A 19461-nucleotide genomic window follows, 5' to 3' on the forward strand; every position below is an offset into this window, starting at 1 on the left:
GTAAACATGCAAAATATTACACAGGGCAAAACCCGAACTCAGAACAATCTACACACACATATATATGTCCAACAGGGAAAGCTGTAGCCTAGACCAAAGTCCTAGGTCCTTACTAATTTTCTGGATTAAATTATCGTAGTTGTCTTTTTTGAGTGAATTACATTTTTGCAGAAAGTATGATTCCTAAATATTTGACTGTTTTAGCTACTTTAAGACCTAATTGACTTTCTAAATTAAAGGCAATTTTCATCAATATCTTGCTGCATTTCTGAAGAATGTAGCACAACTTCACTTTCTCATTTATTAACTCTACTTCTTAAATCCCCTCAGTTGTTTCATCCATCAAGTTTCCGTGATGGCAAAAGTATCATATCTTCTTTGATTTCTCATTTATCCTGTTTATTCCTCATATTTTGGGCATTGGTGTTCTGGCATTTGAATTTTTTTGACTGACCCTGTATTTTTTTTGTGTCTGAGAAGCCTCAAAATGATAGAAGCCAGGATGCCTTATCTCTGATTTTTAACCAATTACTCCAATTTCTGAAGGTCATTTTTGTTTCAGCTTCTTCCTTACTTGACAAATGTCCAGTTCAACAACAATGCTGGAGAAGAAGTCACCTTCTCAGAAAAAGGTCTGGGATCAGCTCGTTATGATCTTCTCAATTGGGCTCACTTCCCCAATCGATCCATTGTCCTTCAGAAAGTTGGGCAAATAAATTCCGAGGCTCCCCCGGGCCAGGATGTCACCATTCATTCCAATGCAATTGTCTGGCCTACAAAGGTGAGCTGTAAGTTTCACTCTTTCCTGGGGATCCTAACTTTAAAATAGAACTATTTTAAAATCCTAACTTTAAAATAGAACTATTGAATCAGGAACCATGACAGCATGACGTTGGGTAAAAAATGTGCTTTGCGTGGAAGACATTTGTGGTCTTCACAATCGAGATCCAATAATCCAGTTGGCCATTAGAGCCGACAACAATGATTTCTAAGTACCCAAACCCCAATAATTCAGTGTTGTACCTCATGATTCTTGACAAATGTATCTTTTCTTTTATGTACACTGAGAGCATATACATCAAAGACAAATTCCTTGTGTGTCCAATCACACTAGGCCAATAAAGAATTCTATTCTATTCTATTCTATTCTGCTCAAAAAATAAAGGGAACACTTAAACAACACAATATAACTCCAAGTAAATAAAACTTCTGTGAAATCAAACTGTCCATGTAGGAAGCAACACTGATTGACAATCAATTTCACATGTTGTCAATGCATTCAACTTTTTACAGAACAAAGTATTCAATGAGAATATTTCGTTCATTCAGATCTAGGATGTGTTCTTTGAGTGTTCCCTTTATTATTTTGAGCAGTGTATTCTATCCTACCCATCCCTACCCTACCCTTCCCTTCCCTACCCTACCCTATCCTATCCTGTCTTGTCCTATCCTATCCTATCCTATTCCATTCTCAGGGCTCACTGCAATAATTTATTTTATTTTATAGTAAATTTACCAATTGAAAAGACAGGAGTTTTTTAAAAAATAGTTTGCACCTGAGGGATTTCCTCCAAGAAGTCATATGGTGCACTCATTGTTAAACATTTCAAGACAGATGATACAATCATACCTGTGAACAGATGAGGGAAGATGTAAACATAGATATTCATAAATGGTAAACTCAAGTTTATTACCATCCATCCTTCAGTTATTATCCTCAATAAAAATATGTTTTATTGTATTGTATTAATTTTAAAAAGTTATATGCCACAGAAACATTGTTAAATCGTACTGTGAACCAATTTCTTCATGGTTGCCTCAACTCATAGATACATAGAAAATAATGTACTGGGCAAATTATTATTCCAAAATCAAACTAAGACAATTGGAAATGTTTATAAATATTTACTAAATCATAGAACGATAGGTTGGATATTGAAAGATAATATGATTAGTTGGTGCAAAAATTTTGGCAAAGAGATTGATTTAGATACTTGGGAAAAGATATGGATGTATAATTGGAAAATAACAAAATCAATCTCTTTTAAAGAAAATCAAATTAAGATGTTTTATAGATGGCACCTTCCACCATACAGAATCTCTAAAATGTTTCCTTCGGTATCGCCCATTTGTTGGAAATGCAAAAAAGAAGTTGGCACATACTACCACGTATGGTGGACCTGTTCGGAGACCAAAATATTTTGGAATAAAGTAGAGAATTGGATAAATGAAATAACAAAGGAGAAGATTAAAAAATCTCCTGAATTTTTTCTATTGGGTATTTCAAACATAAAGTACAAAAAAGAAATTTACTATTTAATAATACATATATTGACGGCAGCACGAATAACATTCGCGCAGAAATGGAAAGAAAAGACGATACCGAAAGATACTGAGGTATTTAAAAAAATTATAGAGTGTGCAGAACTAGACATGATGACTAAAAGGTTGAACAATCAAACTGAAACAGAATTTTATAAAATTTGGGATAAAGTATATGATTGGTGGAATGTTAAAAATAGTATTAAAAATTAAATATATAAGAATAAATGACTACTTAAAAATCATAAGATAGAATTATATAGTTTATATAGTTTATATAAACTATATAAACAGTCCTTGTGGACTGTTTTAAAAAAGACATCAGGAAGAGAGAAAATTAAGACCAAGACTTTCTTAAATTAGATTAAGACCTAAGACCGTTGAAGACCAGAAGAACATCATGCCTGGACTGACTAACTTCTGATGATTGAAGAGTTTTTAAAGATCTGTTTTTACCACCATCGATATCAATTTTATATTAATTTATAATTTTAGCGTATATTTTATATATTTATATTTTAATGTTTTTAGTGTTTAAATTGCTGTTAACTGTCTTTTTATACTATTATTAATTTAATTGATTTTTTAACGTAATTGGGGCTTTAAGTAATGGATGACTGGGATAAACATACTTGTGGTTACGAATGGAATGACTGGTACGATTGGATGGGTGGGGGTGGGGGGGTATGGTATGGATGAGTGTATCGATAGTAGTGTGAATGATATGTCTGGCCCACCTGACGCCCGGGAGACAGGAGAGGAAGGGGCACCGATCTCTGGGGTGGCAGGGGGTCGGAATATCCCTGTGTTGCTGGGGAGAGGCAGATATGGCGGGGGCCACAGAGTTAGCCGTTCCAGGGGAACGAGGGACCGTTGCTTAATAACGGTCCCCTGTTCTGGCTCTGTGAGCCCAATCTTGGGTACTGGTGATGAGTGTAACTCTGGCCCTGGGCTCAGGTTGCTGCTGCTGAATGCCAGTTCGGTGGTTAATAAAGCTCTCCTCATCCGGGATTTGATCCTGGATGAGGAGGCCGACCTGGCATGTATTACTGAAACCTGGCTGGGCCCGGAGGGAGGTGTTCCTCTCTCTGAAATTTGCCCAGCCGGGTTTCAGATATGGCATCAACCGCGACCCCAGGGGAGGGGGGGAGGAGTGGCTATTGTAGCCAGGGAGAGCCTTTGCCTGCGTGGACTCATTGCTCCAGAAATAGCGGGTTGCGAGTCTCTCTTGATGAAGTTGGACTTAGGAGTTCAGGTGGGCTTATTTCTCACGTACCTGCCTCCCAGCTGCGTGTCAAAAGCCCTGCCTGTGCTACTCGAGGAGGTAGCCGGGTTGGCGGTAGAGTTCCCCAGACTCATTGTCTTGGGGGACTTCAATCTGCCGTCACTCGGCGAAACCTCTGGGTTGGCACAGGAGTTCATGGCCACCATGACAGCCGTGGACCTGACTCAAGTAGTTCAGGGTCCGACTCACGAGGGAGGGCACGCACCTGACATGGTATTCCTTTCCGAGCAATTGAGTAATGGTCTGAGACTAAGGGGCTTAGAAGTGTTGCCTTTGTCATGGTCAGACCATTTTCTACTACGGCTTGACTTCCTGGCTCCAATCCTCCCCCGCAGGGAGGTGGAACCAATGAAGATGTTCCGCCCCAGGCGCCTGATGGACCCAGAGGGCTTTCAGACGGCGCTTGGGGTTATTCCAGAGGCACTCGTCCACAGTTCAGCGGAGTCTCTCGCGGAGGCCTGGAACAGGGCTGCAGTGGGGGCTCTTGACCGGATTGCGCCTTTGCGACCTCTCCGTGGCGCTAGACCCCGTAGAGCCCCATGGTTCAACGAGGAGCTCCGGGAGTTGAAACGCCAAAAGAGACGTCTAGAGAAGCGATGGAGGAAGAGTAGGTCTGAATCCGATCGAACACTTGTAAGAGCTTTTATTAAGACTTACAAAGTGGCGCTCAAGGCGGCAAGATGCGCGTACCATGCCGCCTTGATTGCATCAGCGGAATCCCACCCGGCCGCTCTGTTTAGGGTGACCCGCTCCCTTCTCAACCAGGGGGGAGTTGGGGAGCCCTTACAGAGTAGTGCCGAGGATTTTAACACGTTTTTCGCTGATAAAGTCGCTCGGATCCGGGCCGATCTCGACTCCAATTGTATAACAGAGTCGACTGACAATGAGTCAGTCGAGGTGACTGGGGCACGTACTTGTCCACCTGTCTGGGAAGAGTTTGATCTGGTGACACCTGATGAAGTGGACAAGGCCATTGGAGCTGTGAGTTCCGCCACCTGTTTACTGGATCCGTGTCCCTCCTGGTTGGTTTCGGCCAGCAGGGAGGTGACACGGAGCTGGGCCCAGGTGATTACCAACGCCTCCTTGGGGAGGGGAGTTTTTCCATCTCTCTATAAAGAAGCGCTCGTGCGCCCCCTTCTCAAGAAGCCCTCCCTGGACCCAGCTGTGCTTAACAACTATCGTCCAGTCTCCAACCTTCCCTTTATGAGGAAGGTTGTCGAGAAGGTGGTGGCGCTCCAGCTCCAGCGGTCCTTGGAAGAAGCCGATTATCTAGGTCCCCGGCAGTCGGGTTTCAGGCCCGGTTACAGCACGGAAACCGCTTTGGTCGCGTTGATGGATGATCTCTGGCGGGCCCGGGACAGGGGTTTATCCTCTGTCCTGGTGCTCCTTGACCTCTCAGCGGCTTTCGATACCATCGACCATGGTATCCTTCTGCACCGGTTGGAGGGGTTGGGGGTGGGAGGCACTGTGCTTCAGTGGTTCTCCTCCTACCTCTCTGGCCGGTCGCAGTCGGTGTTAGTGGGGGGCCAGAGGTCGACTCCTAGGTTTCTCCCTTGTGGGGTGCCTCAGGGGTCGGTCCTCTCCCCCTGCTATTCAACATCTACATGAAACCGCTGGGCGAGATCATCCAAGGACATGGGGTGAGGTATCATCAATATGCGGATGATACCCAGCTCTACATCTCCACCCCATGCCCAGTCAACGAAGCGGCGGAAGTGATGTGCCGGTGCCTGGAGGCTGTTGGGGCCTGGATGGGTGTCAACAGACTCAAGCTCAACCCGGATAAGACGGAGTGGCTGTGGGTTTTGCCTCCCAAGGACAATTCCATCTGTCCGTCCATTACCCTGGGGGGGGAATTATTGACCCCCTCAGAGAGGGTCCGCAACTTGGGCGTCCTCCTCGATCCACAGCTCACATTAGAAAAACATCTCTCAGCTGTGGCGAGGGGGGCGTTTGCCCAGGTTCGCCTGGTGCACCAGTTGCGGCCCTATCTGGACCGGGACTCACTGCTCACAGTCACTCATGCCCTCATCACCTCGAGGTTCGACTACTGTAATGCTCTCTACATGGGGCTACCTTTGAAAAGTGTTCGGAAACTTCAGATCGTGCAGAATGCAGCTGCGAGAGCAGTCATGGGCTTACCTAGGTATGCCCATGTTTCTCCATCACTCCGCAGTCTGCATTGGCTGCCGATCAATTTCCGGTCACAATTCAAAGTGTTGGTTATGACCTTTAAAGCCCTTCATGGCACTGGACCAGAATATCTCCGAGACCGCCTACTGCCGCACGAATCCCAGCGACCGATTAGGTCCCACAGAGTGGACCTTCTCCGGGTCCCGTCAACTAAACAATGTCGGTTGGCGGGCCCCAGGGGAAGAGCCTTCTCTGTGGCGGCACCGGCCCTATGGAATCAACTCCCCCCGGAGATTAGGATTGCCCCTACTCTTCCTTCCTTCCGTAAACTCCTTAAAACCCACCTTTGTCGTCAGGCATGGGGGAATTGAAACATCTCCCCCTGGGCATGTTTAATTTATATATGGTATGCGTGTGTGTATGTCTGTTAGTATATGGGGTCTCTTAAATCTTTAAACATTTTATAAACTGTTGGATTATTTATGATTTGTTGTTACATGTTATGAGCCGCCCCGAGTCTTCGGAGAGGGGCAGCATACAAATCGAATAAATAATAATAATAATAATAAATAATAATTATAACTAACTTAGAAGTGTTTATATTATCTTCTTTCTGTATTACTAATAATTTGTTTATTGCTCTTTGATATATATATATACATATAAGTATATTATTATTATTTTTTGTTTAAAAAAAATATACAAAGAAACTTAATCAACAATCCTAATTTTAAAAAACTATAATTAAATTTAACGATAATGTAATCTTCAAGAGTGGCTTTTCTGCTTAGATCTTGTAATAGTTAGAGTTTTTTTTATTCTGTATTAGTTAGACTTCTATGATAAGCGGAGCAATAGTAGCTCCTTAAATGTTCAATGTTGTATGTCTTTGTTCGTTTTACTTTGAAAATAATAAAAAATATTAAAAAGAAAAAAAGAAACATAGAAGACTGACGGCAGAAAAAGACCTCATGGTCCATCTAGTCTGCCCTTATACTATTTCCTGTATTTTATCTTACAATGGATATAATGGATATATGTTTATCCCAGGCATGTTTACAATGGATATATGTTTATCCCAGGCATGTTTAAATTCAGTTACTGTGGATTTACCAACTCCCTCAAATTTCTTCTTTGTTAACATACACTAATTCTTCCAAGAACTTGTTTTCTTCACACTGTTCAGTTGGATTGATATGTTTTATTTTTAAATAATAGCTGTAGTTTATTTATTTATTTATTTATTGTTAGAGTTGGGAGGGACCATGTGGGTCATCAAGTCCAACCCCCTGCCCAAGCAGGAACCCCACAGCATCCCAGCCAAATGGCAGTCCAATTTCCTGTTAAAAATATCCAGAGTATTGGAGTTCACAACGTCCGCTGGTAGGTTGTTCCACTGGTTGATCGTTCTGACCATCAGGAAGTTCTTCCTTATTTCCAGGTTGAATCTCTCCTTGGTCAGCTTCCAGCCGTTGTTCCTCGTCCGGCCCTCCGGTGCCCTGAAGAATAAAGTGATCTCCTCCTCTCTGTGGCAATCCCGCGTATACTTGTAGACTGCTATCATGTCCGCTCTGGCCCTCCTTTTCCATGCCCAGTTCCCGCAGTCTCTCTTCGTAAGTCTTGGTTTCTAGTCCCCTGATCATTTTGGTTGCTCTTTTCTGCACCTTCTCCAGAGTTTCAATGTCTCTTTTGAAGTGTGGTGACCAGAACTGAACACAGTACTCCAGGTATGGTCTGACCAGGGCGTAGTAAGACTTCCCTGGTCTTGGAGTGTATTCTCCTGTTGATGCAGTTTAGGATTGTATTGGCTTTTTTGGCTGCTGCTGCACATTGTTGGCTCATGTTTAGTTGATTATCCACCAAGACTCCGAGGTCTCTTTCGCAGTCGCAATGTCATCAGTCTTTCTTTGCATACCAAAATCTGTGCTCTAATCTCCAGCATTCACTGGTGGGCCAAGAATATCACTGAACTGAAGACCATAGGAACTTGGTTTCTGGTACAGTGATTCCTCGTTTATCGTAGGTGTTAGGATTCAGGACGACCTGCGATAAACAAAAAACCGCAAAGTAGGGACGAGGCTTTTTTGAAATATTAAAGGGTTTTCTGAAGGCAGAGATCAGATGAGAAATGTGAAACAGCAAAGCCTTGTTGCATAAATGCCCTTGGCCACCACAGCCGCCTCCTTGAAAGCACTCAGGGATCCAGATGGGAAGATCCAGAGGGGAAGAAAGGAGATGTCCCATCCAGAGCAGAAAAGCCATCAAGGCAGAGGACAGTGAACCTTTCACTTCCCTCTCAGCTCCGCTACAGCCTCCTGACATCCGGGCAGCCCTAGAATCCCAGCAAACACTGCAAGACCCTGATCGTGCACATACCTCTCACAGAAACCCGCAATGCACCGAAGCTGCGAGCAGTGGACCGCAAAATGGTGAGGGATCACTGTAGACCGTGGTAAACCATATTTGAAAATGGAAACAAAATGTGGAAATGAAGAAATGGATTTGTTGCTTAATTTAGTCATCTGAAACATTTTTCTTTTGTCTTTTAGGAAATGCCCTTTGCCAGGTGTAGCATGAAGAGATGCCAAGCAGGAGAGAGGAGAAGTGTCCCAGAAGGCAAGCAGGTTTGCTGCTACCAATGTGCCCCTTGTCCAGAAGGGACTATTTCTGACCAGACAGGTAGAGCAGACTTCAAATGTAGATCTTCCAGGATCAGTGAACCATTCCGTAAATCAAAACATTGGTTTTTTAAAAAAATAATTGTTCATAGAATAGTTATTCTTCTGCATTTCAGAGTACAATTTATGGATTTTCTCTGTAAATCACTTCTTTCACTTTTCAAAATACTAGAAGCACAATTCTATATCCTTTTCCTTTTAACTAATTTCTGGCTGAAAGATATGTCAGTCTTTTTGAGAGTTCCAGTATGATGTGGGAAAAACCATCACTCTGACATTGAAAGTCACAGTAATCATATAGGTCAAGAAAAAGACAAACTTAAACATAAACTCAATTTAATTATACAAGAGGATATAGCCATACAAATAAAAAGAGTAAAACAAAACCATTTCGAACAGGCAAATGGCTGGCATACAAACTAAAAAGAGAGAAAGAAAACAAATATATTCAACAATTAGAAGACAATAAGGGAGTTACACAGTTTACATTAACAGAAAAAAAGAAGATTAGCTATGGAATTCTATCAAACATTATACCAGAAAGAAGAAATAAGTGAAACAGATATAAATAATTACTTAGATAAATGTAACCCAGAGGAGATAACAGAACTAGATAGAGAACTGTTAGGAAAAAACATAACTAAGGAAGAATTAGAAATTGCTATTCATAAACAAAAAAATAATAAAACCCCAGAATATCGGCGGAATGCTATAAAGAATTAGGAAACATTTTAAATAATTTGATGTTAGAAACATACAATGAAGTATTAACTCCAGACAAAATTCCAAATTCTTGGACAGACCCTTTGATAACCTTAATTCCCAAAGAAAACATGAAAAGGAAAAAATAGCTAATTATAGACCCATAGCATTACTGAACACTGACTATAAAATTTTCTGTGCCATAATAGCCAATAGACTTAAACCGATCTTAAATAAATGGATACACCCAGATCAGAATGGGTTTCTCCCTAACAGACATATCCAAAACCATACTAGAATAATGCTTGGCACACTAGAATATTACGAGTCACATCCAGAAAAAGCAATGGCAATAATATTTATGGATGCTCAAAAAGCATTTGACAATTTAAATTGGGAATTTTTATTTGAATTGTTAACCAAGATGAAATTTGGACCAAACTTCATTAGAACAATCCAAACAATATATTCAAAACAAACAGCTAAAATAATAATCAATGGAAATACAACAGACATATTTCAAATATACAAAGGAGTCCGCCAGGGATGTCCCCTGTAACCCTTACTCTTCATATTCTGTATTGAAACCCTATTAAACCAAATACGCAATAATAAAGAGATAACAGGTCTCAAGTCTGAGGGACAAAAATTTAAATTACAAGCCTTTGCCAACAACATAGCTTTTATCATTGAAAATCCGACACAAACGGGCATAAAATTAATGGAAGAAATAGATATGGAGCTTTAGCAGGATTAAAAATTAATAAATCCAAAACCAAAATTATGACTAAAAATATGACAATGAAAGATAAAGAACATCTAGCTAGAGAATTAGAATTGGAAACTACCGAAAGAACTAAATACCTAGGAATTAATATGTGAGCTAAATGCATAACCCTAAAACAGGATAATTATGATTTGCTACTAAGTAAAACAAAATTGCAATTAGAAACCTGGGCCAAACTTCCAATTTTATTGCTGGGAAGAATTGCAACAATAAAAATATCCATAATACCGAAATTTCTATATCTTCTCCAAATGATCCCAATTAAATTAGAAGGAATCTTCTTTAAAAATTTAGGGAAATTAATATCAAAATTCGTATGGCAAGGCAAAAAAGCAAGAATCAGACTCAAATGGGTCCAAGACAGCCCAAAACAAGGTGGGCTTACCCGACTTTAAATTATAATACCAAGCCACAGTTCTATCATGGGTCAAAGAATGGATACAACTCCAAAATATAAGATTGCTAGCCCTGGAAGGTCACGACATACAGACCGGTTGGCATAGCTTCATCTGGGATAATAAGGCCGCCACACATTCTTATTTTAAATATCATCTGATCAGAAGGTCACTATTAGATACCTGGAATATGTATAACTATTATCCTGTCTCTAACCTTCTCTTTTTAGGGAATGTTGTTGAGAAGGTGGTGGCGCTCCAGCTCCTGCAGTCCTTGGATGAAAACAATTATCTAGACCCTTATCAGTCTACTTTCAAGCCCAGTTTGCCAGCTCCCCAAACAGCATCTGAGAAATAAATCAGATTCCAGTCTAATTTTCTCATCCAAGGTTTGATTTATTATCAGAGCCATGTTGGTCATACCGTTGCCATCCCGACACTAACTTCCTTCCACTACCCCATCCAGGCTAAGGTTCATCCCACATCCCCACACTCACAAGTTCATCATGAGGACCAGTCCGAGTGCAGGGATTCCTCCTTACATCCACTGTGCAGAACAAAGGATGACCTTGGACTCTAAGAAGGGAATTTGTTGTGGCTAGTAACTTTTCTTCTCATGCAATTACCCCTCCCAGTTCCCATAATACTATTCTACTGTGGCAGGCCAAAGTCTCTAAATCTAAATGATGGCTTTGGCTTTACAGGTGCCCCCCCCCCCCCTTCGCAAAGAAGAAGCAACTCCAGAAACAATAGAATAAAACACACAGAGGTTAGTATCACTTTTAACTCCCTCTTTCCCAGCCCCAGGGGGACTCTTAGGCTTGGTTGGGTATTTTTCTTGGAATCGTTTAATTAACCAATCAGCCTTGATATCCCAACTCTTAATCCAGGGAGCCTCTGACAAAGAGCCTTCTCTGTGAGCCTTCTCTGTGGCGGCACCGGCCCTCTGGAACCAACTCCCCCCAGAGATTAGAACTGCCCCTACTCTTCCTGCTTTCAGTAAACTCCTTAAAACCCACCTTTGCCGTCAGGCATGGGGGAATTGAAACACCTCCCCCGGGCTTGTTCAATTTTATGCATGGTATGCTTGTGTGTGTGTCTGTTAGTATATGGGGTTCTTTTAAATTTTTAAATATTTTAAAGCTATCTGAATTATTTATGATTTGTCATATCTTGTTGTGAGCCGCCCCGAGTCTTTGGAGAGGGGCGGCATACAAATCTAAATAATAAATAAATAAATAAATAAATAAATAAATAAATAAATAAAGGGTACCCCTTCCAATGAATTAAGTATTGTAATTGCCCCCAGAAAATGCGGGAATCAAAAATCTTTTTCACTTCATAGTGGGGTTTCCCATGTATGACTACGGGGGGGGGGGGGGACTTGTGTAAGCTGCCAAATATTGGACCTGATCACTGGATTTAGCAGACTGTAGTGGAATACAGGATGGATCTTGTTGTGGGTGCTCATTGCCCACCTCAGATCATGTCAGATTCTGAGGAGGATGAGCCAAGTCCCTCTGGATACCCTGGGCCAGAGGGGTTGCCAGATGAAGTAGATAGCGAGAATGAGGCAGAAAGTTACTTGAGTGAGACTGAGGAACCACTAGAGGGGGCTTATGTGACAATGTGGGAGTGGTCCCAGTCAGAGAGTGAAGAAGACATGAGAGTGGAAAATCATTGGATTGACCCTCTATCAGCACCCCAAATAACACCTGAGAAATAAATCAAATTCAAGTCCAATTCTCTCATCCAAGGTTTGATAGAAGATTGCTCCGGAGGCGAGAGGAGTTACAGAGTAAAAATTATTAGCTTACAGGCTCAGCCTCTTTGAGGTGTGATGTAACTTCCAGATAGTATAAAGGAAAAGGATTGTGGGAAATGGGGTGTGGAGAATCAATGCCATTCATTGGAAGAGATGTGAGGCTAGGAGGTGTGATTGAACAAGGCTTAAAAATCATGATTTCTGCTTCCATAAAATACATTCTTTGTTGGAAGATTTCGGTGAGCAGAAGCATATGTTTAAGTAATGAATGGACTCTATCTAAGAAATGCAGATAAGACCGAGTTTTTGGTGCTCTTCCTGGACATAGATTACAGCTATCTCTAAAGAGAAAAATAACTTCTTCTGTACCATTTTAAAACATTGTGTTTCATTATGCATGTTTGTGTTTAAATAAATAGTTGGATTTTATCATAAAATAAGTGATTTCTGAGTTGGGGGTCAATCCAAGGGCCACATACAGAACAGATCTTACCTAGGATTCTAGGTAATGCAAGCTGCACCATGACTGGGTTGATCACTTTCATGATTGGGAAAGTGCCTAGAAATTTTGGACCTAACCAAATGTACTTGGTTAACAGGAGAACCTTATCCCTTACTCTAAAAGGGGGTTGGAGTGATTGATGTTTGTCTGCTTGCTTCTTGTAGGCTTCTGCTGCCTCAACAAGCACCTTTTTCATGTCCTCCCATCCTCTCGTTAGTTTCTCCAGCCACTCTGCCAACGTAATGGATGAGGGAGGTTCTTTAGGTAATTCAGGCATGGGGATGAAATCTTCTCCACTGGTGACCTGGAAAGGAGTTAGTCCCGTTCTGCTGTGTACAGAGTTGTTGTATGCTACCTCCGCAAAAGGCAGCAGTTCAGCCCAATTATCATGCTGGTAGCCCACATAACATCTGCGGTATTGTTCCACTAGGGTGTTAGTGTCAGGCCGAAACCATCATGTGGAGTTAGCGGCTTTGGTCCTCCAGTTAGTTTTTTCAGTGGCTCCATTTGTAGAAGGGTGGAAATCTAAGTTAAATCCTTGGCTAGAGCCAATGGGTAGTCCCGAACAATGAGTTTGTTTAGAGAATTAATCAATGACAGTCCAAATAATGGTGTTACCCTTGCTTTTGGGGAGTTCCACAATGAAATCCATCGCTATTTCTTCCATGGGTGTCTGGCCATAGGATTAAGGGGGCAGTCATGTCATCGCTAACTTCTTTTTATTATTAACTGTTTTTTAAAAAATATATTGTTGTCTATCTAATTATCCTTAAGCGTGAGATAGTGCTCCTGGCAGATGACTCTTAAAGGCTTACATAAAGACTCTTGATTTCAGATGCAGCTAAATGTGATCCTTGCCCACAAGACCAATATCCCAATAAAGATAAGATCCAATGCATTGCCAAGAAGATCCACTACCTTGCTTATGAAGACCCCCTGGGATATGCTTTATCCTCTTTAGCTCTTTTATTTTCCTTTCTCACAATTACTGTCCTGCTGATTTTCTGTAAACATCATCACACACCGATTGTCAAGGCCAACAACCGAGATCTCAGCTATATTCTCCTGGTCTCCCTCCTGCTCTGCTTCCTCCTCTCCTTCCTCTTCATTGATCGACCTGGGAAGCTCTCCTGTCTCTTCCAACAAACTGCCTTTGCCATCATGTTTTCCCTTGCAGTTTCCTCTGTTTTGGCAAAAACTGTCATGGTGGTTCTGGCCTTCATGGCCACCAAGCCAGGTAACAGGACACGGAAACTCTTAGGAAAACCAGTGACCATCTCCATTGTTTTAGGCTGTCCCCTGGTTCAATCAGTCCTTTGCCTCACCTGGCTTGTAACCTCTCCGCCATTTCCCAACATGGATTTTCACTCCTTGGTAGGAGAGACTATCATAGAATGTAAGGAAGGTTCAATTTCAATGTTTTATGCTGTCCTTGCCTACCTGGGTTTCCTGGCCCTCATCAGTTTTATGGTAGCCTTTCTGGCTAGGAAATTGCCCAACAGCTTTAATGAAGCCAAGTTCATTACATTTAGCATGCTGGTCTTTTGCAGTGTTTGGATCACCTTCCTCCCCACCTACCAGAGCACCAAAGGGAAGTCTATGGTGGCTGTGGAAATTTTCTCCATCTTGGCCTCTGGTGCTGGTCTCCTGGTTTGCATATTTTTCCCCAAATGCTACATTATCCTCTTGAAGCCTAATCTGAATTGCAAGGGGAATATAATGAGGCAGAAGAATTGCTGATTGAGCAATTTAAGATTGGGCACTGTCATTCTAGGGTATTTTTGAAGTCAACCTTATATCTAAAGTACATCATGACAAAAAAAAATATTGTCCATTAAATTGTATTTATTTTTATTGGCCAAGTGTGATTGGACACACAAAGAATTTATCTTGGTGCAGATGCTCTCTGCGTACATAAAAGAAAAAGATACATTTGTCAAGAATCATGTGGTACAACACTTAATGATTGTCATAGGGGTCAAATAAGCAATGAAGAAACAATCAATATTAATAAAAATCTTAGGACAAGATGAAGGATGGACTACAGTTCTAAGACGTTCCAAGAGAACCACACAAGGAATTCCTCCAAAGAGATACCAACAGCAAATATTACAAAAATCTTTTCCTTTTCTTTGCAACAATGTTACACTTCCTCCTGAAATTTTTTATCAAATAAGACATTTACCTGAGTCTGAACAAGAAAGATGGTATGAGGCAATGGAAATTGAACTGGACAGTTTAAAGAAACTTAAAGTGTTTAAATATGTTGAGCCTCCAACAAACAAGAAGATTATTGGTACATGGTGGGTCTACAGAATTAAACAAAAACCAAATGGTGAGAAAATATACAAAGCAAGATTAGTAGCACAAGGTTACTCCCACGTTTATTCTAAAGATGACACCTATACATTTTCACCTACAGTTAAAAATGAAAGTGTTAAAATTGCCTTAACCACAGCTATTGAATTGAGAAGTTTTCCAATTTGATGTTGAAACTGATTATCTGAATGCTGATTTAAATGAAAAGATCTACGTGAAGGGTGCACCCGGTTTCTGAGATCGAGAAGGAGATGTCTGGTACCTGCAAAAGAGTCTTTATGGTCTGAAGCAATCTGCTTTAATGTGGCACAGGTGTCTAATTGACAAGCTAAATTCAATGGGCTTTATTAAGTCCGACTCTGATGAATGCGTGTTTATAAAAGGGCAAGGTAATGTTTAGGAAATCATACTTGTATACGTTGATGACATTATGTATATTGGTCCAAACAAACGAATGAGTGAAATTTTTGCAAAAGGTTTAGAGAGACACTTTACATTGAAAAGCTTAGGACACATTCATGGTTACCTAGGTGTTCAGATTGAAAAAACTCAGAAGGGGTTTAGCCTCTCACAAGAAAACAAAATTGATCAACTTTTGCAAAATTACAACATGACTGACACACATCCATGTCGCTCTCCAATGCAAACAGATTTTTACAAGTTGACACAACAGAGTAGTCCTGAATTTGAAGATCAAACACTTTATCGTTCAGTCATTGGGTCACTGTTATACATTAGCAGTTGGACAAGACCCAACATTTCACTTAGTGTCAATCTTTTGTCATGGTACGTTGGCAAAGCAACTAGATTTCATTGGACATGCATAAAGAGATTACTGACATACATGAAGCACACAAAAGACAGGACGTTGTTCTTAGAACCAAGCCATAACAAGTTTCCTGAGTTAGTTTGCTACGCAGACTCTGATTGGGCAGGTGACAAAGAAACACGAAAAAGTACTTCTGGTTATATAATGTTTTTAAATGGTTGTCCAATTTATTGGAAAGTTAGAAAGCATAACTTTATTTCTTGTTCTTCTACTGAGTCAGAATATGCCTGTGTTTCTGACTGTTGAAATGTTTTAACCTGTGTTTCTGCTCTCGTTGACCAATTGTTATTGTGGAGGACAATGTTTCAGTTACCTTCATAACTGAAACTGAATATATTGGAGCGGGTTCACGGCACATCAATATAAGATATAAGAATGCCAGACAATATGTGAAACAAGGATTTGTGAAACTACATTATGTGTGCACAACTGAACAAATTGCTGATGTGCTGAATAAACCACTGCCAGCTGACCAACACAAATACCTATGCAAGAAAATGTGCCTTACGTGAACAATGTCAATGATGACTGCCAAAGAAGGGGTGTCACGCTGAATATTTGCCAGCCCCTTAGAGACATTTAGTAATGAAAGAGTTAACTGTGTGTGCCTTCTAAGATCCTCCTATTATGATGTAATATCCTGCCAATCTCACATCACTTCCTTCTTCTTCTCCAATTCCTTACTCTCTTCTCTTCTATCGTCCATTATGTAAAGAAGTATATTTGAGTTGTCCCTCGAGACATGTTTTATTTCTGTTTTTATAATAAAGATATCTTGTTTTGAACAAATGACTAAGGCTTTTATCCATCGACTCCGCGGGGTTAAGGTTCTAATGGACTTTAATCAATTCTCCAAACCGCGACAATTACAGGCATTTGGGACAGGCCGGCAGAACAGCTACAAGTCCCCAGCTATCTCTACTCCCCTCTCCCATTCCCACAGCTCTGACCAGCTATCAAGGTTCCTGGTAACAACCCAACTAAATCAGAATTTGAATCTAAGTATTCCTCAAAGTTCCAATTTAATTCCGGAGCCATTCTGGCACATACGCAGGGAAACCTAGATCTGAGTTTCCCACTCAGTTGAAAGTTCACATCCCTTGCCCCCACCCACAAACCTGTCACATTGCCCATTCAGATTGTGAATGTGGCTAGTCTTTCCTTCGCTTCTACTCAGGTGGGTGGGCATTGGATGGCCTTGAATCATTCGAAAGAATGCTTTGTGGCTGCAATCTGTTCCCTCCTGAAATTACCCCTCCCAAGTTCCCCCAAACATCAGTTCTTCTATAGATAATGTGGCAAGCCATTAATTTATCACCAACTTCTGCAGTGGCTTGACACCAGCCTTGTTGTGGTAGCCCTGATGATACTCCAAAATGGCTTCAGGGTTGACATGATAGCCGACTTGGAACTGAGAAGTTCTGACTGAGGCACCTTGGCAAAAAGTTGGACTCAGTTTCTCATCTCCAACCAATAATGACAGGAACCAGCTACAGAGCAGACAATCATATAACACTCTGCATTTATTCTTATTATCCCAGTTTCTAATTTTATCCTGTTATGTGTTTATAAATATACCAGTTATTCCATCTGTCAGAGTTCCAAGTAATACACCCATAGTGAATAAAACTCTGAGGCAGGTAGATTCCTCAAATAACAATTTTATTTGGAAATATCCAGTAATGGACAGCCAAAATATTTACTGCCAAGCTGTGGGTGTGGCTTATTTTGTGGGTGTGGCTTGGTGGTCATGTGACTGGGTAGGGGTGGCTTGCCGGCCATGTGACCAGGTGGGAGTGACTTGAACGATCATCATTCAAGTGAATTGTTAACTCCTTGACTTACTACCTCATTAGTGTCACTTTCTGGGGTTGCAATTTGCTTTGTGTTTCCCATCGCCCCCTACCTCAGGCTTGGTAGCTACGCAAATGGGTGATGATCAGCTGTTGAGACTTTGAAGTTTTCCGAGGTTTTCACCTCGTAAAAAGAAAACGTTTTTCCCTGCCCAAACAATCAGTCACATGGTCCAATTAATGTTCCATCTGGTTGCCTGGTGACATCTCCCCTCCTTCCTCTGACCAGGTGTGAGAATGTCCTGGGTTCCCAAAAGAAAGTATTGTGTTTCGACTACAAAACCCCAGTTATGTCTATTCCCCTCACCATCCCTCAGCTCCAATGTGGCAACACTAAAGCTCCAAAATGGCTTCTGTCAGGTCAGCTTTAGGGTTGACACCATCCAAGCATTGGTGTGATTGCTCACACTTACTAGGGTACAACTGTTTTTCATGTGCCACCATGGGCCATCACAGTATCTGAGAAAACTATAGTGCAAGTCAAACTCCATCTTCTGTATTAATGTCACAGAGGTCAAATATCCAACTTCACCTCAACTCTCAACTCCATCTGGTCTTTGGATTAACAACAAGAGATACAAACATGTTTCCCCCTATTGGATGTGCAAACAACATCTATTACTCTGCGGGCAGGACAATTGTTTTTCACTGCAATTATCACAAGTACAGTCATTGCTAATGTATCCCCTATGGATTTCTATCCCAAATACATCTTCCAAGATTTTTAAAAAGTGCTTTTAAAAAACATGCTCTGAATTCTCCAGATGGGATTAGGCCATGTTGCCTTGTCTTGCAAAGAACGAAGAGTTTGAGGGAGACTGAACTGGCTACTGGTTTTTCTTAGGTCACAGCCCAAACACAGGTAAGAAGGAGCATAGCTGTACCAATTTGCACTCTGAGGCCAACCAGGTGGCATGGCTCTTCTCTATTGTCCTAAAACTCTGATGAGAATTCAAATACTACCTGTAATTTAGCTTCTGCAACAACCTTGATTTCTGATCTAGGAGGGAAGGTGAGAAGAATGAATGGGATGTCTCTCCTGCTGCTGCACTTCTGGCTCCTACCTCCAATTACTGCTAAGAGGATGCAAAGCGTATGTGTCATGAAAAACCCTTTCCGGATTCCAAGAGATTATTACAAGCCCGGCGACCTCATTATTGGTGGGAACTTGCTCCTGAAAACAATTATTTCCTCCAACTTCCCAGACTTTAAAACTCATCCATCCCTGCCTCTTTTCAAACTGTTGTAAGTTCTGCCTGGAGACAAAAGATGTAGATGATTGTTTGATTGGATTGGATTTGTATGCCGCCCCTCTCCGTAGACTCGGGGCGGCTAACAACAGTAGTAAACAGCATATGACAATCCAATATTAAAACAGTTAAAAACCCTTATTGTAAAATGAAACATACATATAGACATACCATGCATTTGTTTTGGATCCAGGGACCATTTTCAGAAATGCTTTTTCTAGTGATGTTGTGATGCCCTGGTGTACCATATTTTTTTGGAGAATAAGATGTACCTTCCCCCCCCCCAAAAGAGGCTGAAAATTTGGGTGCAGCTTATGAATGAAGCTTTTTTAAAGCTCCCCCCAGCCCTAATGAGGTGCTAACAATCTTCCTGGCTTGCAGTCTTTTTCATTGCTACTCCCTCTGCAGAATGTTTTTTTTTCAGCCCTAAGTCTTTGCAGGCTTTTTTCATTGCTACTTGCTACAAATAAGGGTTTTTTTTAGCTCTAACCTGGGGATAAATAATGTGGAGAAGCCGATGAGATTAAGGACACTAGCCAGATGAATACCTGGTAGGGAGATTTTTTTCCTCCTATTTTCTTCCCCCAAAACTAATATACATCTTATACTCCAGTGCATTTTATAGTCTGAAAAATACAGTA

General features: G+C 41.2%; 1 protein-coding gene across 1 annotated transcript; it reads left to right on the forward strand.

Annotated features, from left to right (window-relative positions):
• The first annotated feature begins 8292 nt into the window (after positions 1-8292).
• LOC139152870 (vomeronasal type-2 receptor 26-like) lies at positions 8293-14309 on the forward strand. The gene is made up of 2 exons (XM_070730243.1): positions 8293-8419; positions 13405-14309. The coding sequence occupies exons 1-2, from the start codon at positions 8293-8295 to the stop codon at positions 14307-14309; spliced, it is 1032 nt and encodes a 343-aa protein (XP_070586344.1).
• Positions 14310-19461: the final 5152 nt, after the last annotated feature.

The sequence above is a fragment of the Erythrolamprus reginae genome, chromosome 1 (assembly GCF_031021105.1).
Source record: "Erythrolamprus reginae isolate rEryReg1 chromosome 1, rEryReg1.hap1, whole genome shotgun sequence".
Lineage (NCBI taxonomy): Eukaryota > Metazoa > Chordata > Lepidosauria > Squamata > Dipsadidae > Erythrolamprus > Erythrolamprus reginae.

Bases quoted from the DNA above. Each gene is read 5' to 3' on its own strand.
- LOC139152870 (XM_070730243.1), top strand. From the start codon at position 8,293: ATGCCCTTTGCCAGGTGTAGCATGAAGAGATGCCAAGCAGGAGAGAGG. The intron at 8,420-13,404 runs GTAGAGCAGACT...TCTTGATTTCAG, and splicing joins GACTATTTCTGACCAGACAG to ATGCAGCTAAATGTGATCCT.